The sequence below is a fragment of the Mytilus trossulus genome, chromosome 1 (genome assembly GCF_036588685.1).
Source record: "Mytilus trossulus isolate FHL-02 chromosome 1, PNRI_Mtr1.1.1.hap1, whole genome shotgun sequence".
Taxonomy (NCBI): domain Eukaryota; kingdom Metazoa; phylum Mollusca; class Bivalvia; order Mytilida; family Mytilidae; genus Mytilus; species Mytilus trossulus.
The window spans coordinates 85,194,879-85,221,446 of NC_086373.1; the positions used below are offsets into that span (position 1 = coordinate 85,194,879).

General features: G+C 32.1%; 3 protein-coding genes across 3 annotated transcripts; 1 reads left to right on the forward strand and 2 right to left on the reverse strand.

The window, feature by feature from the left end:
- Positions 1–137: 137 nt before the first annotated feature.
- Positions 138–16,847, reverse strand: LOC134699553 (uncharacterized). Its single transcript, XM_063561151.1, has 16 exons — positions 16,726–16,847; positions 16,054–16,226; positions 15,298–15,394; positions 14,740–14,963; positions 14,251–14,399; positions 13,360–13,510; positions 13,009–13,082; positions 12,498–12,723; positions 12,090–12,241; positions 11,296–11,452; positions 8,642–8,773; positions 8,050–8,208; positions 7,236–7,326; positions 5,711–5,804; positions 2,106–2,465; positions 138–797 (listed from the first exon to the last, which is right to left on the reverse strand). Exons 2-16 carry the CDS (start codon positions 16,142–16,144, stop codon positions 138–140), a joined length of 2,817 nt encoding a protein of 938 aa, XP_063417221.1. The 5' UTR covers positions 16,145–16,226; positions 16,726–16,847.
- Positions 16,848–21,169: 4,322 nt separating this feature from the next.
- Positions 21,170–23,333, reverse strand: LOC134710689 (complement C1q-like protein 2). The gene is made up of 2 exons (XM_063571079.1): positions 23,250–23,333; positions 21,170–21,701 (listed from the first exon to the last, which is right to left on the reverse strand). Exons 1-2 carry the CDS (start codon positions 23,326–23,328, stop codon positions 21,256–21,258), a joined length of 525 nt encoding a protein of 174 aa, XP_063427149.1. The 5' UTR covers positions 23,329–23,333; the 3' UTR covers positions 21,170–21,255.
- A 151-nt stretch (positions 23,334–23,484) lies between these two features.
- LOC134710679 (uncharacterized) lies at positions 23,485–25,206 on the forward strand. Its single transcript, XM_063571068.1, has 2 exons — positions 23,485–24,148; positions 24,758–25,206. The coding sequence occupies exons 1-2, from the start codon at positions 23,755–23,757 to the stop codon at positions 25,192–25,194; spliced, it is 831 nt and encodes a 276-aa protein (XP_063427138.1). The 5' UTR covers positions 23,485–23,754; the 3' UTR covers positions 25,195–25,206.
- The last annotated feature ends 1,362 nt before the right edge of the window (positions 25,207–26,568 follow it).

Genomic DNA, 26,568 nt, shown 5'->3' on the forward strand with positions numbered 1-26,568 from the left:
AAGCTTAAATATGACTTAGCAAAACAACCAAACCAGCGGTCAATTTATAATGTAGCGTCCAAATATCTTCTTTTTACCATAAAATTACATGAAACTTGTGATCTGAAATTAATTATCTAAAAGTTTTCAAAAAAATGTTAGTCGAGGTCGTTTAATTTCTCATGTGAAATGTACCCGGAATTTGACTGAAAGCCTGAATCAGTTTGATCGTGTAATGAGCTACTGTCGTCCGTTGGTTGAGAGGGATGATTGAGCGATTCTGATGAAACGTCATTGGATTCATTCGCCTTTATCTCCTGCACAGAAGACGAATCCTGAATGTGTTGATTGTTCGGCAATAATTCTGTACGGGAGTATAAAACATCATCCACATTTTGTTGAGAAAGGTTCTTCTGAAAATGTTCTGCGTGGACACACTTAGAGAAAGAATCCACATTTTGCAAGTCTTCTGGTCGGAAGTACGAAGAGGCATTATTAACATCTTGCTGGTTTGGAAAATTTTCAATATGCAAATCTTCTGCACGCACATAAAGGGTAGCATGGTCCATACCCTGCTGATTACAAATATGATCTGTATGATTTTTCAATACATAAACTTCATCATTTTGGTTAGTGCTTCTCTCTATATGAGGATAATCATGTTCTAAATTCCCCGAGCAGTCATGTGTTAAATTAAGTTGTATATAGTCTTCCGAATAAAATGAAGTTTCCTGAACTTTGCAATTTCGGCCTGCCTCTTGGTCAATATTTTCATCATTTACCTGTTGACAGCATCTTACCTGAACAACACACCTAGTCTGAAACAAACATAGAACGTTGAATCCATGGTAGTTTATGACAATCACAAAAGTCTTAAAAAGGCAGCTATTTCAGAAAGAAGACAATAATATTCGTAACTCTTTAAAGATCATTATATCTATTATTTTTAACGGACACATCGGTTTTCTGTTTACAAACCTTAAATTTTTTCGAAAAACTAAGGATTTTCTTACCCCAGGAGTAGATTACCTTAGCCGTATTTGGCACAACTTTTTGGAATTTTGGGTCCTCAATGCTCTTCAACTTTGTATTTATTTGGCTTTTTAACTATTTTGATATCACTGATGAGTCTTATGCAGACGAAACGCGCGTCTGGCGTATAAAATTGTAATCCTGGTACTTTTGATAACTATTAAAAGAAGTTATTTAAAAGCTATACTGTAGTGAAAAACATCTTGCTAAATATTGTATTAACAAAAGCCTTATACTGTAAGATATTCCAACAAAAATAAATGCGATTAAATACAACAATGATATATATATATAAAGATAACCACTGACCATGTTTCTAAACGAAAACCGGCATAAGAACGTAGGGGGGGGGGGGGGGGGGGGGATAATCTTGGTTTTGGTAACTTAACATTATTTTTTGATACCAAGCAATGCAAAATTAAAAAAACCCAACAAGACTAAAAATCATCAGCCGGTAAGATATTAAGTTTTGAAGAACAGACCTCAGTGCGATAGAGATTCGAAAATTTTAAGATTATAATAACTGTAACCAATCAAAATGCAACAAAATCGAGTGACTATCGTAGTAAAAAAATGCTTAGTCATAAGATAGTTTTATTTGTATAGCTCTAACGCCAGATTTTCATCTTACTTGATTTGTATGGTGTGTGTTTTACTTTTTGCGATATTAATTACATTTATGTGACCCGTAATACGTATATGAGTCGGATATAAGTGATTCCATGGGAAGACTATCTGATCATCGTTATTTTTCACGTAAACAATGAAAAAAATAAAATCAATATGTAAAACAAAATGTTGAACATCTTCAATCTGTGTGCAACCATTGTGCACAATTACAATGATGTTCAAAGAAAACCGTTGGAGCTGCATATGACACATGACCAAACTAGTTACTTCCCTTTTGAATTGACGGAATGCCTGATGTGTAAAGTAGATACATCTCGCCTTGTGCGATGTAGGTGAAATAAAAATGTTTCCCTCTAACCAGCATACTTACTTGAAATATTTCTTGGTGAACTTGAATACCCATGGAGTAATTAATGTTCTTTGACTCTTAATTTGATATTTTTTGAAAGTATTAATTTACTCACATCTGAGTTTTCCTGCAGTACACTAGGCACTTCAAAGACGTCGCTCTGAACATATGAATCAACAGAATGTACAAGGCATTCATTCATATCTCTCGTCTGGTCTTCTTCGACTATCGGATCTGAATGACACTCATTTACAGGAACAGAAGTGCTTTCCAATTTGTTTTGAGAATGCAAACAATTTCCCATTGATGTTTCAAGCAAAGGGCATGCTGAATTTGAAGCATCATCAAACATGCCTGAACTATTGGAATGATTACTATTCGTTGTACCAAATACATGTACTTTAACGTAGCCGTTATTTTCAGGCATATTGTCATTTTCATCCCCATCCACTTTATCATTGCTTTCTTCTAGTTCCTACATATGTATATATCAAAGCTTTTATTTGACATATATATTTATATTATCCAACTATTAAATATTAAAGAATCAAAATATTGTTATCTTATATTTTGATTAAGAAACTACCTCTTTAAAACGGGGACAGATACATACAAATGCGTCTAAGGGCACATGAATTATGTACAATGAAATAAAATATACATAAGGCAAGATCATAGTTAAAATTGATAACATTTATAACAAGTCACATTTCATGAAAGGCATATGAAATGGCTCTATGTTTATACATCCCGTTATTGTGCGATAGTAAAACATTTTTGTTTTTTTGTCTTTAATTTTTGATAATATGATTTGTCTATATGTCTGTTTATGTTTCTATGATACATATATGACGTAGATCTACTTATACAATCAATCATTGTGTTATGGTAAAATTGTTTTTTCTTGTCTTTATTTTTTGCTAATAGGCTTTGTCTATTTGCCTTTTTGTGCTTGTAACATACTTGTTTTTATAGTGATTAACAGTATTACAAAATAATGGCTGCTGTACCCCTATTTTTGAAATTTTCTCCTATTATAAAATTGAGAATGGAAATGGGGAATGTGTCAAAGAGACAACAACCCGAGCATAGAGCAGATAATAGTTATGTCTGTTTGTTTTGTGAACACCTCGTTGTCAATATAATGGAATTTGATGCGACTGTCATACACGTGAGAGGTTTAGCTAGCATTAAAACCAGGTTTATTCTACCATGTTCTGCATCAAAAAATGCCTGTACCAAGTCAGTAATATGACAGTCGTTATCCATTCTTTTGATGTGTTTGAGCTTTTGATTTTACGTTTTGAATTTTCCTCGGAGTTCAGTATTTTTGTGATTTTGCTTTTAACATAATATGATTAAAGATGGGATGGATAGAAAGATATTTGTTATTTCAAAGTATAACTTGGTTCATATACATGAAATACAATATATTACAAATTTAAACATATGCAGTCAATAAACATGTATATGTATACCAACCAGCCTTTATAGAGTCTTATAATGTACTGTAAATTTTGTAATTTTATATGAATAATTTCAAAATCATATATCAAGATAAAATCTCAACATTAAGATATTAATTAACTTGCAACGGCAATTCACAGTAAGCTAAATTTTCCTAAATCGAAGACCTGTAAGTGTACATTTTACTCAACATCTTTTTACTAAAAGTGTAAGTGGAGGAATAGAGGAATATCATTCACTGTAATTCTGAAATTTTTGCGATGTTTTGTTATTGCGAAAATTATGACGAGATATGTTTTATAGGAATTAAAAAAAAAAAATCGAATTCAGATTTTGATATACAAGCTTGTCTGTTCTGTTGTGTAATTATCGAAATAGTGAAATGCACGCAATAATGTTCGAATTACAGATTATTAGTCTTACATCTGCAAAATTTAAATGTTTTATTTAAAATTAATTGTTACTAAAATAAAAATACGCAATTTGATTTGTCGTCTTCATTTGAACTTTTTACATAAAAAACGTTGCTTTCAATTTACATGCAGAAAACACGTTTTTCAGTAATACCCTATGCCAGATGCGTTTGAGACTAAAGTCTGAAAAGCAATTACATCTAATTTGGAGTGCATCAACACGTCGATCTACAAAATGCTATACAAGCCAAAATTGATCATGGAGCAATCCCACTTTATTTAAAGGTAAAACAAATATTTTGTCGTATGAAACACAAAATGAGCAAACCTTTCTTAGAAAATTGGATTCACGATTACGGTTGTGATGTCTTCATAGCAATCAAATCTTCATTTTTGCATAAGCGCTGCTTGAATACGCTAATTATTGGCCACGCGAAGACAAATACATATTCATATATTCTGTATGTATATGGGTTCCATGCTGATATCATTTGCATGTTTTTAATCTGTTATTTTACTGATTGTGTCATATTCCTGATTGTGACATTTGTCCGAGTGTGGATACTCATCACTGGTAAGATATTTATAACGGCATGACAGGAGACACTAACGCTGTCGACGTACAAAGTCACGCCCAGTTTAGAGTTCATGCGATGCACTCAGTTTTTGTTTAATACCTTCATAATCTATGTTTGAGATTTACTCATCAGTAAACTATTTCCACTTTAACTCATCAAGTTTAAGAGAAAAGCGAATAATATTTTAATAAAGAGACACTCAAACTCATATGACGGAAATACACTGACAACGCCACGGCTAAAAAATTAACAAACCTTTTAAAATTATATACACTATTACAAGAAACATAAATTAGCCTGTAATTTAGTGGTTGTCGTTTGTTGATGAGGTACATATTTGTTTTTCGTTCATTTTTTGTACATAATTTAAGCCTATAGTTTTCTCGTTTGAATTTTTTTAAATTTGTCATTTTGGGGTCTTTTATGGATTACAATGCGGTATGGGCTTTGCTCATTGTTGAAAGATGTACGTTAACCTATAGTTGTTAACCTCTGCGTCATTGGCAATCATACCACGTTTTCTTTTTCATAATAATTAATTGCAATATGCACTTATTTATATTGTCATTTTCTTTTGAACGTTTCGTTTTGAATTTCACTCGAAGTTCGGTATTTTTGTTATCATACTTTTTATTCATGTAGGGATTTTAGAATCTCCAAAAAAGGCAAGTACATTTCTTTTCAGTAGTACCAATATTGGAATATCAATAATGTGGTCCTTTATTTTTTTTTATAAATTTTCTGTTTACAAAACTTTTTTTTTTTTTTTTAAAACTAAGGATTTTCTTATCCCATGCATATTTGGCCCTTAGCCGTATTTGGCACAACTTTTTTGAATTTTGGATCCTCAATGCTCTTCAACTTTATACCTGTTTGGCTTTATAAATATTTTGATATTTTGATTTTGAAGACAAAACGCACGTCTGGCGTACTAAAATATTATCCTGGTACCTTTGATAAATATTGGTACCAATTTTCCTAACCAAGATACCCATTTCCACAAGAAATGTCTCTTCAGTGAGTCGAAAACATCTCAAAATCCAAAATTAACTAAAAGATTGAATGGCTGATGAAATAAAAAAGATTAAAATTATAACAAAAACGGAGTTCGAAATCAGAGTTGCATGTGGGATTTATATTCCTGCATTTCAATAGTTTCCATAACACAATATCCGTATGTTCATGCCAGTACCGAAGTACCTGGATACCTCTAGGCTAGTAAAACCCACAGGTACTAACAGTACACACACAGTAAATCTCACCTGTCTGGAAATGGAATTGATGGGTATCGTTGGTGGTTCTATGTCAGGTTTATAACACAAACATTTGAAGATGTCTTTTAATTTATCTTTAAATCTAGAATAGGAAAATTTCATTACTGAATAATATTAATCTAAATTATTTCGAAATTAGACCACGACATATGTGAAAGGCTAAATAGTTTACAACCTTGAGTGAAAGGTACTTGAGCAAATCTATAAAACACTTTTTATTTTTCATTTGTTTTAATCTCTCTAAACATTACTACTACGTTGGCCATGATCATGATTTCCGTCTTTAAAAGGTGTATGCTTTTAGATTTCCAAATTTAGTGTTCCTAAATTTTTCAATGAATGTTTGAGGATGTACACCTCTGAGGAGCCAAAAATTTCTAGAATTAAACTTTTTTTCTTAACCTGATTTTTGGGTTTATAAGACTGCTACAAAATAATTGGTGAAGAACAAATCATATGGTGGTGCACTTCTTTTTTTGCTACGGCCCTTTGAAAATGCCCAATTTTGATGATTTTCCCATTTTTCATCGATTTTTACCTATTTTGGGCTATTATCGTGAAAAAAATCACAGTTCCACAATTAAACTTTTTTTCATACTTTCTATAAAGATGAATTGGACCAATCTAAATAAATTTTACTTAAAAAAAACTATAGGTAGGTGTTAATATAAGAAAGTTTTATCATATTTGGAGGCTTTTTTGTGTAAAATTTACTATGCTGTCAATTTTGTATTTTTGTGATTTTTCTCAATTTTAAGAACAAAATGCATATTATTTAAGTTTTTTTGTTATAAAAGATTGAAAAAATACATATCTAAGAAATTTGAAAAGACAAAAATGATATGGGATGTACATGGTTCTTGTAAAATCATTTTTTGTACCCCTCACCCATTTGCTCAAAATTTTGGCTAAAAATACAGACTTGATTGGTGGTAAAATTTGAAAACTGGATTACTCAAAAACCATTCATTGTAAATACACAATTTTTTCACAGAGTTATGTTTGATTATAATATTTTTAAAATTCATTGATATTTTCCACTTGTATCACATGTTTTGGAAATAATTCAAGAACGAGATTTCAACGAGACTAAACGAGACTGAAAAGTCAGAAGAATACATCCTTAAAGTATTTCCTACCATATTATATAATATCAAAGCAGTCAATATATTTATCGAAAGTAACTTCCAACGCTTTTTATCCAATTTATCATAATAAACAACACAACCTATTGGTTCCAATGGTTATAAATCTTTCATTTACGACTTTTCCAAACTTGTGTTGATATAGAGCTAGTAATATGGTTTAATATTGACCATGTTAAAGACTGAAAACTGGCATTCAGATATCAGTTTTTAGTTGCTAGTCCATTGTTGTTCACCAATTTCTAGACATATCAACGTATACTGACAAGTGTCTTTTCTAGAAAACAACGTGGAAAGAAGCTTCCTTAATGAGTTAATAAAACTGAATATGTCCTTACATTTATAGGAAAAAAATAAAATAAATATACCTGACCGCTAAAAGTACACATCCCACAAGACCTACAGCAAGACATGTTACCAAGATAACAACGCTATTCGATACCGCTGAGTCCTTCGTTTCTTTACATACAAAATATAAAATCATTCGTTTTACACCAAGTGTTGTCATTTTAGCGACATATTCTAAGATTGCCAAGTAAGCGGTAGGTTTGGCTAGCCATACAACAAGGTTCGACCCACAATGCTTTCTCAAAATACCATGTGCCAAGTCAGTAATATGACAGTTGTTAACAAATAGTCCGTTCCTATATATGTTGGCGTTAGTTTTTGATGCACTTTAGTGTTTCAGTTGTTCCGTTGTCTTCCTCTTATAGTTGATGCCTTTCCCTCGGTCTGAGTTTGTAACTAGGATTTGTTTTCTATCAATCGATTAATGACTTATAAAAAGCTGTATACTACTGTTGCATTTATTATTCAAAACAATATTAGAAAATGTAAAAAATATTTTTTTTACAAATCTTTGGCTGTCTTCCTGTCTTTAACATGTATATCCATTTTTATATACATCTTTATCTATCCATCGATAGATCAATCTATCGATGCCTTAAACAATCCATCCATCCACAAAAACACACATACTTCTCGATCTTCAGGAATGTAATGTAATAAGTATATAATGCAATTATTAATTTTCATATTTCAAAATCAATCTGACTTCTTAATTGATTTTTTATAATCATCTGACCCTACATTATAATAATACATGATGTTCAGCATTTCGTCCCTTAAAAACGTAAATAGTATACCAGTTAGGAAATAAGTTAATTTTTATGTACAATATACCTGTTAATGTTGTCACAGTGAAAGAAACTGGAAGATTTGTTCCGTGAATATAATCTGTGGTGTAGACCAGTTTATAGACAGTATTTGACTTCAGTCCATCAATTGTTATGTTGTTTCTTGTACTGGAAGCTTTTCTTGTTGTTTTGTTTGTCACATGGTCTAGAAAGAAAAACGCCAGATTATCTCAAATATATTCAATGACAAAGTTTTGTTTTGTTTTGTTTTTTTGACATGACTTGTTTATACACTTTGTACTTAAATATATATAATCGACTTAAGTAAGATCTTTTGAGTTTAGCCATTGAGCGCATGCATATTTCCCAAACTGTTCACACGATAGTTATTGCAGTAACAATTTTGGCTGTTTTACATTATTGGTTGAAAGTTGGTAAATGGATTGTGACTATACATCATTATATAGGTTGATAGTGGCGACTTCTTAAATTCTCTCTTAAAATGTATGCATTCCTTTCACCTTCTTTGTAGGCAAAATATCTAAGTACTCTATATGATTCCATGAACATAAACATCGATCCACTGATGTATAATAAAATTAATTCCTTCGTTTAAGGAATGAATAGGAAACACTTACTATTTAAAAGTCCGTACTGAACAGAGTACTGTAATGGTCTGTATCCATTTGACTGACAGAAACTTCTTGGAATCATTAGTACGATAAAAGTGGTACCAATTTTGTTAATTGTCGGTTTTAAATTTCTATTATCTGAAATAATGAATTATATTTGGTTTACATTATAAAACACTTAATTTTGAACCCTTTTATTGAAATTCACATGAAAAGGGGAGGAATTTAAATATAAGTCTTGTCCTAGATTTAAACAAGTCACGAAAAGGACACAAGGATTATATATATGTAAACTTTAAAAAAAAAAATAATTGTCCGAATTTGACTGAAAAAAAGTTTCGCTGTCTGATAAGTAGACACGTTATGAGCTTCATATCGCCACAATTGTTCTACACATACAAATTCATCAAAGGTCAAGTTTGTCCCAGGTAATTCGCACCTCCAATTTCCTAATTCAATTCTGGAGAATTTTCAGAAATCATTGCAGTACCTCAACACTGAGTACTGACCTATTGATACACTTGGTGGGGATAACAGTCCATCGGTAAAAGTATCGATCCAGTACTAGTAAATGAAAATAAAATTTGTAAAGGAGTAGGTTCAGTAAGACCCCTTTTTGGCCCCAAAATATAGCAGTTTTAGAAAATTGTGAAAATGTAATCTTTAAGCTATATTTTTGAAAGTAGAATGCTTCTGCTTCATAAATATGAGATGTTTTTGACAATACAATGCACAAATATCGCGTTTTAGCATCATTAAGTCATGCTAAATTACTGAAATCTTCAAAATTTTAGCATTTTGGTTTATTTTTTTCTGAATGAAAGTGGCCGCGTTCGTGTTCATTCATTATATTGAAATGTAAGTTGTATTTGATGATAATACAAAACATATATAAGGTTTAGAATGAACACGGATGCGGCCACTTTCATTTTCTGACAAAAACCATCTGAAAAGTGACGTTTTTTTTGGCATATTTGGTGATTTTTTCATCTTTAAGCTTGAATCAGAGCGTTTTTAATGACTAAATTAGTTAAAATCTTTCACATAAACTAATCGAATCAATTAAAATAGACACTTAAGTGTTTAAAAAGTGTCCAAAAACTTTCGTTAGATGAACCTGAAATTTGAGGCCAAAATCGGCTCTTACCGGACATACTCATTTTGTGCGTTTGAAACGCATTACTTGATTAACTTTAACCAAGAACACTCCAACCAAAATAGTTAAAAAAACCAGATATAATATGAATGAATTTTAGGAGTTAAACTACCAAATGTGACATTAATAGAATAACGAAATTTATCTGTGGCCATTTTTTTGGCTTGTGGTAGTCGTAACCTTATGTTCTTGGTGTTTTCAAAATTTATCAAAGGTCGATTTAAGAAAAATATGCTATAAATCGTCTACCGTCAAAACCAATGAATAATTGCTACTTTCTACTTAAAAATAATGGATCATAATAGATTCAAGCCTTTCACAAATCTTAGATGATCTACCTTCAGATACAACTAAAGTGGTAATCATTGGACACACTAACGAAAACACTAGAATTGATGGACAAATAGTTATCAAAGTTTCTAGGGCTATAATTTAATACGCAAGACGCGCGTTTCGTCTACATAAGACTCACCAGTGACTCTCAGATCAAATTAGTAAGAAAGCCAAAAAAGTACAAAGTTGAAGACGATTATGACCCAAAATTTCTGAAAGTTGTGCCAAATACGGCTTAGGTAATCTATGCCTTAGATGATAAAATCCTTAGTATTTCGAATAATTCATACTTTTCAAACATTTTTTTTTTTATAAAAATGACCATATCATTGATATTCATGTCAACACCGAAGTGCTGACTTCTGGACAGGTAATATCCTCGGGGGCAAAACGTCCACCAACAAAGAGTGATTCATCGGCATCTAAAGATTTACAGAAAAAAAAGTGATATTTTATGCCCCACCTACGATGGTAGAGGGTCATTATGTTTTCATATCTGTGTGTTCGTCCGTCCTTCCGTCCGTTGGTCCCTCTTCAGATTTAAGTTTTTGGTCAAGGTAGTTTTTGATGAAGCTGTAGTCCAATAACTTGAAATGTAGTACACATGTTACTTATGATATGATCTTTCTAATTTTTAAGCCAAATAAGACTTTTGAACCCAATTTCACAGTCCACTAACATAGAAAATGAAAGTGCGAGTTTCAGGTTAAAGTTTTTGGTCAAGGTAGTTTTTGATGAAGCTGAAGTTCAATCAACTTGAAACTTAGTACACATTTTCCTTATTATATGATCTTTCTGATTTTAAAGCCAAATGAGACTTTTGACCTCAATTCCATGGTCCCTTGAACATAGGAAATGAAAGTGCGAGTTTCAGGTTAAATATTTTTGGTCAAGGTAGTTTTTGATGAAGTTAAAGTCCAATCAACTTGCAACTTAGTACATATGTTCCCTATTGTATGATCTTTCAATTTGTAATGCCAAATTAGATTTTTTACACAATTTCCCGGTTCATTAAACATGGAAAATGATAATGCGAGTGGGGCATCCGTGTACTTTGGACAAATTCTTGTTTATCTATGAAATCTGTCCCCGTGATTAATTGTTATAAAATTATAATCTAGGTACTTTTGATAACTATTATCGTAAATGAATGAGACAAATAAAGACATACCCCTTTCTGTCTGGTGAAATATACAATTTTCCCATTCGATGCCAGAATCTTTTTTGTTCGTTGAAATAGACATTCCAAAATGCCAACGTCTACTGAAGTGACTATCCAGTATTCCAGTAAACTTTTCATTTGTAGAGTATTTCCAGTTAACATCTTCCTAAATACAGTTTGTAAACTGGTAATAATCTAACAACTTATTTGCAGACATTGTGATTGTTCCTGGTTCAAACGTTTCATTTTAAATTCATTTAGATGCTAGTATTTATTTCTTATAAGTTAAAGCATGATTATCCGTAAAAAATAATAATTTGAGCATCATTTATAGTCTTTTGTAGACGAAACGCGCGTCTGGCGTACACATTTGAATCCTATTATTTATGATGAGTTCTTTTGCATTAACGATTTCAAAAGTTGAAATTTATCACACATATTAAAGACAACGAGTCTTTTTTTTATAGAGTATTGTTTTGACCAATTCATCCATTCTCTTTGATAACGATGTTATAACATAATAAAAAGGACATGTTATTCGACCACTGTTAGTCGATTGACAAGTGCTGTGTTTTTAGGACAACAGAGCTCACCACAATATAGATTAAAAATATCACCCTGTCCAAACTTCCAAAAAATCCCAAGAAATCTCTCCCGTTGCCGTTGATATATTATGCAACATTCATAAACGTATTTGCTAATATTTTGTGCAAATAAACTTATGCGAACTATGAGGCGAAAGTTTTGAAATTTGTATTTCATTTTGGTCTTGTACTTTATCACGCATTTTATTTTATGCTTACCTCACACATAACAACTCCAGACTGCTGGTCTATATGCCCAAGGCACCAGATGTATGTTATATTTGATGGACTGATATCACCCTCATAACTAATAGTAAAGGAGTTCATTGCTTTGTTGACCTCCACAATGACATACGATGGTCTAGGAACATCTATAGAATTGTAATACAAAAAAGAAATAAATGTCGTAAACACATCATTCTTTGAATTCCCGGCAACAATACTTGTCTCAAAGGTGGTACAAAAAGACTAACACATTTTTTACAAAACTTTTCAATACATATAGTACAACTTGACAACATATGTTTTACAAAAAAAAAAATGAAAAAGGCGAAAATCTGTCAGCATATATATATATATCACGAAGTAGTAAATGCTTTTTTATTTAAATTATATCAATTTAGTTACCACTATCTGGATAGAAAACAATTTCTGTAATATTGTGAGACCATCCTATTTGGTTCTTTGCTACTGCAATTAGTCTAAATCCAGCATGTCCAGATGCCCAACAAGTCTTTATATCAGCTGTGTTTGTATCATGAACAGTGGTGGTCATGGTATCATTCGAGGTGGAACTTTGTAAGGTCAACTGTACATTTGATATATTTCCCTGTGCCTTATACTTTTCTGGTTCCTAGAAATACCATGATTTCAATATAATCGCAAAGTATAAAAGTGGCAAACTATTAGAAGGATTCTATTTTATTTTAAAAAGAATCGAGTAAAATGATATTAAAACCTCAATATTCATCAAAACAGTCAGGAAGTTAGGTCTTCAATGCTCTTCAACTTTATATGGCCCTATTAACTTTTTGGGTTTCGAGCGTCACTGTTGAGTCTTTTGTAGACAAAACGCGCGTATTGTGCAAATACAAAATTTAAATCCTGGTAGCTATGATGATTTTTTCTATTATTTTACCTTGAAATAGATGTACAGATTTTCTTTCTTCTGGACAAATCCACCGGAAGTTAGTAGTGGCCCAGTTAGAGGAACTATAAAATAAATACAACTCATAATTTAAAAGAGAGGAAAAATGGTCGTTAATTCGATATAACATAGTCCATCTAGTGAAACATTAATGTGAAGTTTGAAAAATACTGGGCTGAAATTTCATAAAAATTTGGTATCTATTTAAAAATAAGCAGTGTATTTCAGCCCAGTTGAATTACTGAATCAACTTTTCTCATTTTCGATATGCTTTTAATCTGTAAATACTGTATAAATTTGAAGTACCATATATTCTTGATTAATTTCATTGATTGTGAATACCTGTATATTTAGAGGTAGTTTGGATTTCAGATTCCTCGCTCCAAACGATAGACATCTCTGGGCGACATTTAATTCTAAATGTGTAAGATGTTCCAGGCATCACCACAGATATATTAGTAGCCACTGTTTGGTGTAATGTGTTAAATGTTATCTAGTAATAAAAAATATTCCATTGTAGCACTTAAAAAATTTAAATTAAGATGCGTGATGAAACCTTCCCTCAGAAATCAAAATGACGTAGATGTTAGCAACTATAGGTCACTGTGCGGCTATCAACAATGAGCAAATTACACGCCTCATAAGAAGCTATGTTCCAAGTCAGGTGTCTGTAAATCAGGGGTTTTGAGTGTTGCTGTATATCATATTTGTTTCTCGTTCATTCATATTATTTAGTCTCTAGTGGAGATCTGCTTCAATTACAATCATACCACATCCACGTCGTCTCATTACAAAATGAAAAAAAAAATGAAACGGGACGATCAACTTAATACTTATGATGGACAGACAACCGAAAAACATTCAAAAAAAAGACACAAATATTGTCATAAACCTTCCAAGCTGTTTTGAAATAATTTCATAGTTCTCATATTTTCGTAGGAAAAATGCCAATACAAGTTTTCCGATGTTCAAATCTAAACGCATTAAGAAACATATCAAAAAGTCAGATTTAACAGTGACGACAATGACTTTGAATAATTTTAAGTCTTCATTACAAGGCGAAAATTGGAAGCCATATAAATTCATAGGGGAAGCTTCTCCTGCTATGCATGCATCACCCGATTGGCGAAATTTTGACAAGATTCATTCAAATTATAGTATACTTTAAAAGGCGGTTCAACTATAAAGGGCAGCAGAAATATGAAAATAAAATATATCTATATATAAACTTACATTATATGACTGAGTTCGAGACACTACATTCAACTGACAAACGTATTCGGGACTGCCATACATATTGAGTGGTTTGTTGAATTTCCATCCAATTGTAAATGTGTTCGATGTTGGAAAAACGAAAATGTCTTCAACCGGTTCCATTTTAGCTGCAAACAGAACGATGAGTTAAATCAATTATTTCCTAAAATATTCTAGAAATAATAGCATTGATAAAACATTAACGTATTTCGATACAGTTGCGAAGATATACACAGTGTCATATAAAGGTTAATGCATATTATTTGAGGCCAAACAGTGAGTGTCCTTTAGTCGCTCAAATCCACATCATTGATTGATAGTTGTCGTCTCAGTTTTAATCATACTACATCACCTAATCTATATATACTTAAATATTTTTGGTGCATAAAAAAATGAAATAAAAATGTGTTTAGTCATTATTTATTAGAATCTTTTTATTTAGACTTTTATAGTCAATGCTATTCTTACCGTAGGTATCATTGAGAGGAACCACAAACTTTCCTGTAGCCAAAGTGTTATTCTCACACTTCCCCGACAAGCCGAATTCATACGATTTGTCATCATTTAGACAAAGCCCATTACCATCTAAACAGTTTGTTGTTTCTACTATCTGTGTACAGTAAGCCGTTGACACCAAGTCCGTACAGTTGTAATTGTGGATAGGTGTTGAAGTATTGTGATATACGGAATTCCTATGACAGAAAAATGTTTATCTCTGTTAAGAAAAATAAACCAAGTCGATGTAGCAAATGTTTTGTTAAAAAATAACTTAAAAAAAAACAACTTTCAGTTTCAAGTAGTTTAGTGTCAGTTCAATCTACATTACTGTTACATTGTCTGTTTGATAATTAAAATTGGTAACACGAAAAAAACCCGCATTATAGATAGCTTCTAGAATCACGTTTAATTTCAGTCGTGCAACACACACCCACCCCGTTTTCTAGATTTACAAAAAAAAAATCAAATAATTCTTTAACTGTTCTACTGCTTAGTTTTAAAGAAACACTGTTAAATTGAACAACTTACTCTAGACTGTAAGTAAATGTCCAGCTGGAACATGTCGAATCGGCCTGCCACTCACAGGCAATCTTCTCACGATAAAGGTAGACACAACGGAAAAAATCTAGTGAAAACAAAATAAATCATACCAAACACATTTGTTCAAGTATAAATTTGTATGTTTTAAAAAGTTCATAGATTTTTATTTTGCTACCAAACATAACGTTTGGTCCATCAAATGAATACAAATGTATTTGAAGGAGTGGCAATATAATTTGCATTTGACTCCTGTCTATTCGGGGTATATTTAAAAACAGAGGATAAAATATTATACCAGGGAAGGGACTATCCAAATGCTCTTAGCCGAAGTAAAAGGGCCCAATAAAACTAGAGACTTCTTTCTTTTTTACGAAAAGCTCTTGTAGTGAGTCGGCCAAATACGAATAAAAGTAATAGTCGAGAAGAGAAATGAAAAAAAGAGGACAAACAACTGTAATAGGATATATAGTCATTCTTTTTTAGTAGTTGGGAAATTTTGCGCCTTATAACGAGCCCAACTCTTAACCATTGATATTGGAGGGTACTTCTTGTGATAGAAGCGTGGCACCTTTTATGTTTGAAACATGAACCTGAAGAGAAGACTTCTACTCAATATAACAAGTAAATGTACAGCACTGTAATACTGTAATAATCATGGTCTTTTTATTTTCAATCGTGAACTCAATCAGTTTGTGAAATATTAAACATTAGGAAATTTGCGTAATATCAAATGTTTACACATACCAATGTTTTGCCTTGATTCTGTGTCTCCTAATACTTCAATTCGGATAAAAACAACAAGGCATGTCCAATAAATCAATTGGAATTTTGCCATGTAAGTACAGATAAGTACTATCAACTGACGTCATAGATAAAATCAAAGGCTCGAGAGAATATCAGCATGGTGTTTCTCAAAACTGAAAATATTAATAATTTTAAAGAATATATGAAAATATATGAAATATCAACATATGCTATACATATGCTTGGTTTTAGTTTAAAAAAATGTGAAACTGAACTATTATAGATTTTTAAATTACAATATCCAATACCCTTCAAGTTCAACCTATCAAAGAAGAACTAAATTTGATGGGTCTGCCCAAACCCAACCTTGTCGCCGAGACGGTTAAAAGTTAATTATTCACATTGAAACTTAAATGAAAGCTGTAAACAACAACATACTTTTGACTGTACAAAATATCAACAACATATATTCTACCAGCGTTAAAGTAATTTGATAAAACTGTCTCCGTTTTTTTTCGTTAAACATAATGCAACATCAGTAATGACCTAATTTTCTTTCCTCTTTTAATATATAATATTGACGATCGATATTAAAGTTAAAATATACAACTCGTCTAAACATCAACCCAACAATGTTAGATCTGTAAATTTGCTTTTAAAATATATACATACATAACAGTTAGGATTGACCGCCATTTATACAAAGTATAAAGTACAATAATAAACAGATAATTTAATCTTTGTTCAAGCACTTTAGGATGTATCGATAAACAATGAGTGTTTAGTTTGATAACTTTTGACCAGATTTAGAAGGAAGATATATATTTCCCTGCTTTGATCCACTATCAAAGTATCAGTATCTACGGTTTCGTCACGTACGTTTTAATTGATAGGAGTCAGTACATTTTTACAATTCATTGCCATTGTAATAATTTTGAAATGTGGTAAAAGATTTAAATGATATCTTTAAATAAAAAACCCCCCCCAAAAAACCCATAATTTTCTTAAGCGTCTGGAGTTAATAATTCGCGTTGATTTCAACTCTTGAATTATTTCACATTTTGTCCAGACGGAAACTTTTATTTCGACTAAATACCCTTGTTGAAAATTTCTCGCAAGAATAAAGAATCTGTCTTTTTGCAACTGAATATCATATCATAAAAATTGATCGCAAAATTATAAAAAGGGACACTAGCCGATTGTTCTGGAACTTATTCATCATTTATTCTTCATATGATCATCATTTTATATTGTTAACGTTTCATTGCGTACATCGCTTAATGTGCGCCAGTTTTAGGAGTTTTATACAGGACAGTGCAGGAATCCATGTAACTTTCCCCTTTCTCTGAGTAACGAAAACTGCTCAGCAGGCCGTGTACACAACTGCAAAGAACATTCAGCGGACACGTTGTCCAAAGGAACAATTCGTGGCTAACCACAGCGTAAGTAACCTTTAAAACATTACAAATTATTTATTTACATCAGCGATGAACTGTTTTAATATATTTTCCTATGTTAAAAAGAAGTTATGAACATTTTATTGTTCAAACTGTTCGTATCTGCGATAACACGACTTTATTCAAGACAGAACCCGACGTGTGAAAGAATACTCATCTATTTATTATTATAAAGAACTTTTACAGCTTTATATATCTACGAACTGTTTATCCGTATTTTTTATGGACTTTAATTATCATTGAACACATTGTAAAATTGTATTTATATTTGTATTTTCAGTTTTTCACCATTTGGATTGGTAGTGAAATAAAAGTCAGCTCCTGATTGTTTTATCTTTACTTAAACCCAGTCATCTTGGTAACACTCACTGGTCCGGCCAGTACATCGATCACTTACGAACATTGAGTTTAATTTTGAGTCGAAAACCCATATATGTACATAAACTGCGAAATAATAAATTTGAGAATGGAAATGGGGAATGTGTCAAAGAGACAACAACCCGACCATAGAAAAAAAACCAACAGCAAAAGGTCACCAACTGGTCTTCAATGTAGCGAGAAATTCCCGCACCCGGAGACGTCCTTCAGCTGGCCCCTAAACAAATATATACTAGTTCAGTGATAATGAACGCCATACTATGATACTAATTTCCAAAGTGTACACAAGAAACTTAATTAAAATAATACAAGACTAACAAAGGCCAGAGGCTCGTGACTTGGGACAGGCGCAAAAATGCGTAAAACTATGTATCCTCCTAGTGTTGACATATCTTGCATATAGATTATGTTTTACGTAAGTATAGGATTCTTGAGTATTTTTAATTGAGCGATGATGGATTATCTCCCGTTTACCGGGGAGAATTCGCAGTAATATGAAAAACATTACATCTGCAGTTCATGAATGTGAGGGGATGACCATTTGATTTACGCGAGAGAGGTGGGTGATGGTGGTGGTGAAAAAAAAGAATATGGAAAATGATAACTCTTGCCTGATAGAAATTGAAAATAAATAACTTTGCATGCAAAAGGATAGTAACGAATATGCTGGAACATAAAATGGCAGGACACAATTGTGTAAAAAAGTGCAAATTACTGTTTCGTGCGGCACTGAAATATCTGTAGTTTCTTGTAATAATTATGATATATATTAATGAATGACAGTTTTAGAGAAATCACTGTTTTTTCTATTAAATTCTGCACGGACAAATCATATGGCTATATAGGGAAAAAAAATTAGACTTAATTCTTATATCTGTATACAATTAAGGAATTCTCTGTAATCACATCTCCTGAACTGAAATGTTTTGAATTAATCATAAAAAAATGTATATGAATAAAAATTCACATCATCAAAATTGGACCTGAATTTATTTGTGGACAATGTTACAGTACGTAATATGAAATACACGTAGGAGACTTTGCTATGAGGGAAATTCTCCTGACCTAAGACTTTACGCTATTTTTTGAACTATAATGTCAAGGCTTGCTATGCGGTATAAGCTTTGTTAATTGTCAAAGGCGGTACGATGACCTATAGATGCTAACTTCTACGTCATTTGATCTTTTGTGGAGGGTTGTTTTATTTCAATCGTACCACATCTTCTTATTTTCATCGATCTGACTGTAAAGTAGTTAAGTACTTAGCTTAACAAATTCGTGGCACAAGACACAGTGCTGATATCTAAAATAAATATTCAGATGAAACAAGCGAAGTGGTATGATAGAACTCTAAATAAATGAATGAAATGTTAAAATTCGCATTTTTAAAGCTTTGCATCCCTCCTTATATACAAATACATGGAATAACAGAAGATACATAATAATTCGACCTATGAAAGTTAGAAAAAATAACAGTATGATACTTGTTCTAAATATGAAATTTAAGTATGCTTCCTAACACAGAAATCTTTACCATGCTCGGAAATATTGAAGGCAAAATCAAAACCATGACCTGCAGTTATGAAATCATAACGTTCTGCACCGTTATTTTTGCGGCTGTTGTTCATGGGGATGCAAACAACATAGCCATATTATGCATATATGTATAGGTCGGCCTTCTTTATTAGCCACAGTATAACAGTACAAAAATGAAAAACAACACGTTTAATAATTTGTTGCGTCTGAATCGCTTTTCTGGATTGACCTTCATCAGGAACGCTCAAAGTCAAACATTTGAAATCCGAAGATGGATAAGTACCGAAAATCGTTGAAGAGTTATGTGTCAAAAATACCTAAAATAAATAGCAAAATTGATCTAAAGCCACATTTTAACACAGAGAAAATGTTGTCCAAAATGTTTTGTCTAGTTTTAACTGTGAAAAAGCAAATTTACGTAAATTTCATAAATACCAGACTCAATGATTAAACAACGACAGAACCATACCTTCATAAATTTAATTTAGCCTATTCAGCAATAACACAATATTTAGATGACAATTCAATTCTGTTTTGCCTTATAATAAAATATATCTGACATATGTTACTCACCGTTGGTTGTCATTGGTCTTTTTTTCTGTTTGCTGCTTTATCAGTTTGTAACGAGTTATGAAATTTAATATCCCATCAATATCTTCTGCTTCTTTTTAGGATGATGAATATATGTTGTTGTGTCTTGTGATCGTAAAGTTGATGTTTATATTGTTTCTGTTTTCCAAAAGATATTGTCATGTGACTTTATTATGACTGAGTTTTCCCGTTTTATTTTCCATTTGTTGATAACATCTTGTATTAGTTCAAGTCCATGCATCTAACTGAAGCTATGAGGCATATTGAAATTACAGACACGTGAGCTTTGCTCTATGTTGAATACCACATTGCAGCTTTGAGATGAAGTACAGCAATCAAAGCCGAGTTTCTTTTCTCTTGGCTCTATAAATGAGTGAAGATATGTTTGTAATGTTTGTCATGAGTGAAGATATGTTTGTAATGATGTTCTTTTCTGCAGAAGTATTGTGTGTGTATAGAGAAAGGAGGGACTTCTAGATACCTTTGAGTATATTAAAAAGTGCTTTGTTGTGGTTTTATTCTTAGCGAATGGTAGACTGATGCATGCGTTTTGCGTTTTTGACCATGCGTTTGTAAGTATCAGATGTTTGTGTTTTGTATCATGTTTCTTTCTATATAAATCAGAATATAAATAGTTTTTAGAATAACATAACTTGAGAAGTGAATAAAAATAACACCTTTCTGTCTTAAATAAAATTTCTGAAGAAAGCTCAAACTTGAACATAAGAAATAAATGGTTTAAAAAAATATAGTCACGTTATGCGTTGTTTGATCAAGAGGGAACTATGGCGAATAGCGAAATTCAACTCAGTTTAACTTATTCTGAAGGAGTTTGAAACTACATTTTTAAATATTTTTTTTATTTATCAAGAGTAAATTTTAGAAATATTTGTTATAAACCATATCAGTACCAGAGCACTGAAATTTTCGTGAAATCTAACTTTGACTTACATGTGTTACCAAATGTAAAACAATGATCTATCTCAATAAAACGGAATCAAAAGGGGAGAAAATGTGCATGTTGCAGTATGTATCATGTACGTCTACACTTAACCTGTCTTCTTTAATGTCGAATAATTTAATTTTGGATGTAACGCGTCTTCTGATTTTCGGACGGTGTTTTGTCTATCAGCTATGTGGGTTATTCAGTGTACACCATATTTTTTTATGTTTATTCTTCATAGACCAAAAACATATTACAGTCATTCCTTAAAGAAAGCATGCTTTTGCATAGACATTTTTATTGCGTATTTGCAATAAGAAAACCAGAGAATGAAGACCAACTTTGTCCAAAAATTCTTATGTTTCCATCATTAACGCCTTTGTTGTTTTGAATTTGTATGCACACGTTATCTCCTGCAGTAAGTTGAAGTACGGCAGACTGGGATCCTTGGTTCCATGTAGTTGAATCACCAGAGTAGGTGTTGACAATCTGAATACCATTTTTCACGATTTGGGTTTCTATATCTTCGGTAGCATGACTCATTATAACCACAGTAAAAAAATAAAGTCCAGGAACTGTTGCTTTGAAAACTCCAGTAACAGGATTGTATCCAGACCCGACGTTCGTAATAATGTAATCGAAACGAATTTTCTGATAAACGCTTATATTTTCTTGATGGTTTATCAAGGAAGCGCTGAACGCAACACTGGAAGTCAATGTTGATGGTAAAAGCACCCTTTTCTCTGAAATAGAAACAAAGAAAATTATTGTAACAATCTAATTTGCCGTTTACTTACAAAAATAAAGTTAGTTTAAGGTACCTTGAAAAAAACTTATTTAATCTAATGTATTATCTTGCGAATTGCATGTGTGTCTGAAGATATTTACTCGATTCGGTTTATTTTTCAATTATTTTCGTGTTTTGGTCAGTAAATTCTATACAAAAATTTTGAACTTATATGCTAACCTAATTTTAATGCTTTAAAATTTGACTTCTTTCTATCAAACAAATTATCAGAAGCCTTTTCAGTGGTTGTCGTCTGTTGGTGTGGTTCCTTAATTGTTCTAGTTTTCCGTTCTTTTTTTTATACAGATTAGACCATTGGTTTTCCTGTATAAATTGTTTTCACTAGTCATTTTGGGACCTGTTATAACTTAATGTTCGGTCTGAGCAAATGCTCCGTCTTGACGGCCATACTTGACCTATTATTGTTTACTTTTTATAAATTGTGACTTGGGAGGAGTGTGTTTGATTGGCCCCAAATCCACATCTTCTTATTTATTTATATAATACATAATAACGATCAAAATAAACTTCAAAAAATGTTTTCACAATTAACTCAAATTCGCACTTTTTGGTTGTGAAACAACTGAAAAAACATGACAAAAATACCAAACTCCAAGATAATTAAAAAGGGAAAGGTCCATAAAACTGACACATTCAAACGTTACACTATATTTACAGACGGAACGAATTGAAAACATTTGTCAAACAGTTCCGGATTCATCGTTTTGATAATGAAAGGTAGATATTTCAAAATATACAAACAAGTCCTAGTTTTATAGTCTTAGTACATACATGTACAAAATTAATTTTGCACAACCCAGACTGAGTAAAAAAAGAAGATACTGTAGTGTAGTGAAGATGTGCAACAGTAAGATGTATGAGTGCAGCAATATAAAGCGTTCATATCCGTTCGCGTTAATTTATTAATGACATGCAAGCGACTTTTGCTGTTGTCTGCTCTATGGTCGGGTTGTTGTCTCTTTGACACATTCCCCATTTCCATACTCAATTTTATTCATTCCTGCAACCAAAGAACTATCACGACGTTTTGTACAAGTAAAAATAGTTTTTTAACGTGGTTCCGTGTTGGAGGCCGTTCTTTGACTTATAGTTGTTAACTCTTTACACATTATGAAATTAACAGAGAGGCACTAGCTCATACCACATCTTCTTATTTCTATATACTAACTATTTCCCTTTGTTTCATACTCTTAACCAAAAAAAACCCCAAAACAACATATTGATAAGATTTAATTGACGATATAAAGAATAATGACATTTTATTTTTTGATACTGAATCTTTAGTTTAAACAATATTTTATTCAAATAAATTGAATTGGTTTGGACAACAGGCATAGCCTATGTAAACCCTCTCCACTCATACTGAATTTTCATCTGCTTGTCCTTGCAGACTCGCTTGATATTCTTCAAGTCATTATCAAAACAGAAGTACTGTTATTCTATATATACATGACATTTTTGTATTGGAAAATATAAACAATACCTTTATCTGCTGTATCTTCTGCTACACCAAGTCCAAATTTATCCTCAAGCTCATCTATTTTATAACCATTCAGCCGCATATAATTTTCAATTCGAAAGTTGTTCCTTTGTTGTTTTTAATTCCTTCTCCAAAATATTAAACTTGCCTTCGTATTGAGCTTTGGACGTTATTATTTCTTGTCTCATATAATCCATTTTCTTTTCAGTCATTATTTTTTCATCCTTTAAGTTTTTCATCACATTTCCAAGAGCGGAAACACGATTTTCTAGTTTCGGACAGTATCCGGACTCATCATTCTGACTAATAGATCGTTCTGATAATCCAAGATGAATATTTCCAAATATAACAGCAAAACATATGAATCGTTTGATCGGACCCATCTTTATTCCAGATAAGGTTATCATAAATTCTCATGGATTTCTTATCTTAAACATATTGGCTTATAAGACACCAAAATCGTCAGTATCTAGGACATAATTGTTTTAGGTCATTAATAACGTTTGGAATGTTTATCATAAAAAAATGTTACATTTTCATTATTCTAAAACATTGTGAGAGCATTCGTGTTCATGTGTGTGGCTTTGAGGAAAAATTTGAAGTATTTCGGGACAGTTTAAAATCAATTATTGCGGACAGAAATGCTAACAACGACAAACTGAAGTTACTATCCAATGAAATTCATGGATTAGGAATCAAATCAAAATCTAAGCTAAGAAAATTGGAACATGAATTGTCGACCTATAATGTGGCTCTAGAAAAATCTCTTGATAAGATCGAACGCTATAGAAATATGCTTTCTTCCAAAAAAGGTAATTTGAAGGAGTCTTTGAATGAAGCCGCCTCCCATGCTAAAGGAGATAAAACACAAGCAAGTAAAACCAAAATGTATCGTAATCTAGGTATGCATAACTTTTTTATTATTACTGTATTTTAATCATAAGTTACTAGTAAAACAAAATGCTCTTTGATATTTGATCATAAACAGGAGGTAGAACTATAAAAAATATGTTCGTAAAAAGTAAGTCCAGAGCCCATCATAACAAACCACATGTACAATGACTCAGTAAAATTTAATAATCGACAGCGCAAATATTCATTTTTACAAAAATCTGAATTCTTCGAAAAATTAAAGATTTTCTTATCTAAGGAGTAGATTACCTTAGCCGTATTTGGCACTTTTGTTTTTGGAATTTTGGGTCCTCATTGCTCTTCATCTTTGTATTTGTTTTGCTTTACAACCATTTTGATCTGAGCGTCACTGGTGAGTCTTATGTAGACGAAATGCACGTCTGGTATATTTAATCATAATCCTGGCACCTTTGATAACTCATTTCAAATTATTTTTCACCAGTTTTGGTATTAAAGACATTTGAACAGTGTTATTACTATTGCAAATATCAGAATTTTAATCTTATAAGCAACGTGTATTTTTGGGGCAAGTATCAACCGATAGCATTTATTTGTCTTAGTACACTTGAATATGAATCAACGTATGCATTTATTTTCAGTTCCAAGGTTTTTAGTTCCAGACAACCCATACAATATTGGATTCACTGCTGTGATAGGAACCCACAAAGAGCATTTGGCGATTCATCAGACAATAATATTTGAGAATGTTCAGACCAATGAGGGATTTGGATACAACTCCAGCTCAGGCGTGTTTAAAGCATCAGTTTCTGGACTTTATTATTTTTCCGTAGTAATCATGAGTCATGCAACTGAAGACATAGAAACAGAAATCGTCAAAAATGGATTTCCTATTGCAAGCACATATTCAGGTGATTCAACTACATGGAATGCAGGGACACAATCAACAGTTCTTCATCTTAATGTGGGAGATTCAGTTTACATTCGAATTTACAACAACCCGACAGTAAATGACGGGAATGTACGAGTGTTTGGATATGGATGGTCATCTTTTTCTGGCGTCCGTATTTCACATTAAAATACATGTCTCTTCAAATTAATCTGAACTTTATTATTTTGGAACAAAAACAAATATGAAGAGTAAAAGCGTTTTAGTTGAAAAAAAATCACAGATAAAAAATATTTTGAATGGCTTTATGCTACGTTTCTGAGTTTAAGGTCAAGAATAACACACCAATCAACATCAAAACATAATCTTGTCAACTTTTTATTCTAATAAAGAAAGTAATGTCCATGTACCATTTTTTTTTCAAAACTAACAGAATCATTGCACCTCTGTAGGAATGCATATGAAACGGGTTTATACAGGCGACAGAAAATCACCGATGCATAAATTTTCTAAAAAATGAAAGATACAAATCAATGTACCAAATTTTTTTTGAGAGAATCGCATGAACACCGTCTCTTGCTATTGATGCATCTCAGCGTTACAAAATTCACACTCTGTCATAATGTCATTATCGGGAAAAGAACACAATCGATACAATTACAGATCAGATGAGTATATTGGTATTTCAAGATCTAAGGCAAGAACTAAACTTGTTTTTGCTAATAAAGGCTAAGCAATGAAATAAGACTTGAAATATAACATTTAATTATAAACTAGATAATTAAACAAAATGCAACTCAAGACTGATGGAACTAACATTATATCCAGATTTAGCTTATAGAAACTGTCGTGTCTATTGTAGATCTCAAATTGATCAAAATGTCGTAATTGTATTCTTACTGTATTGATTGTTTTATGTTAAGAGCTTAGAGTAATTTTAATTAGATAAAGCGCTATATAAATATTGTAAATAATAATAATAATAACTATACAAAAAAAAGAAAGGTGTGGTATGCTTGCCAATGAGACAACCCTCCACAACAGACCTCATGACATACAAATTGAAAACTATCGATTACCGCACGGCCTTCAACATTATGCATAGCCCATAAAGGAGGGACGAAAGATACCAAAGGGACTTTCAAACTCATCTGAAATAAACTGACAACGCCATGGCTAAAAATGAAAAAGACAAACAGACAAACAATAGAATACACGACACAACATAGAAAACCAAAGAATAAACAACACGAACCCCACCAAAAACTATGGGCGATCTCATATGCTCCGTAAGAGTAAGCAGATCCTGCTCCACATGTTGCACCCGTCGTGTTACTTGTGTGATAACAAGTCTGGTAGGTCACATTCATGAAAGGGAAGGGGATTTTAATTACGACGTATGGAACATATCCGATATCATTTGTGAAACGGTTATCCCATAACGTCAACCAACTCGTGATGGCGCCCGTAAAATTTACGAAGGAATGATTCCAACTTCACCATTTGGAACTCTTGGTTTAACAGCTTCCTTGTGAGCAGCAACCCTCTATCAAGAAAATCATG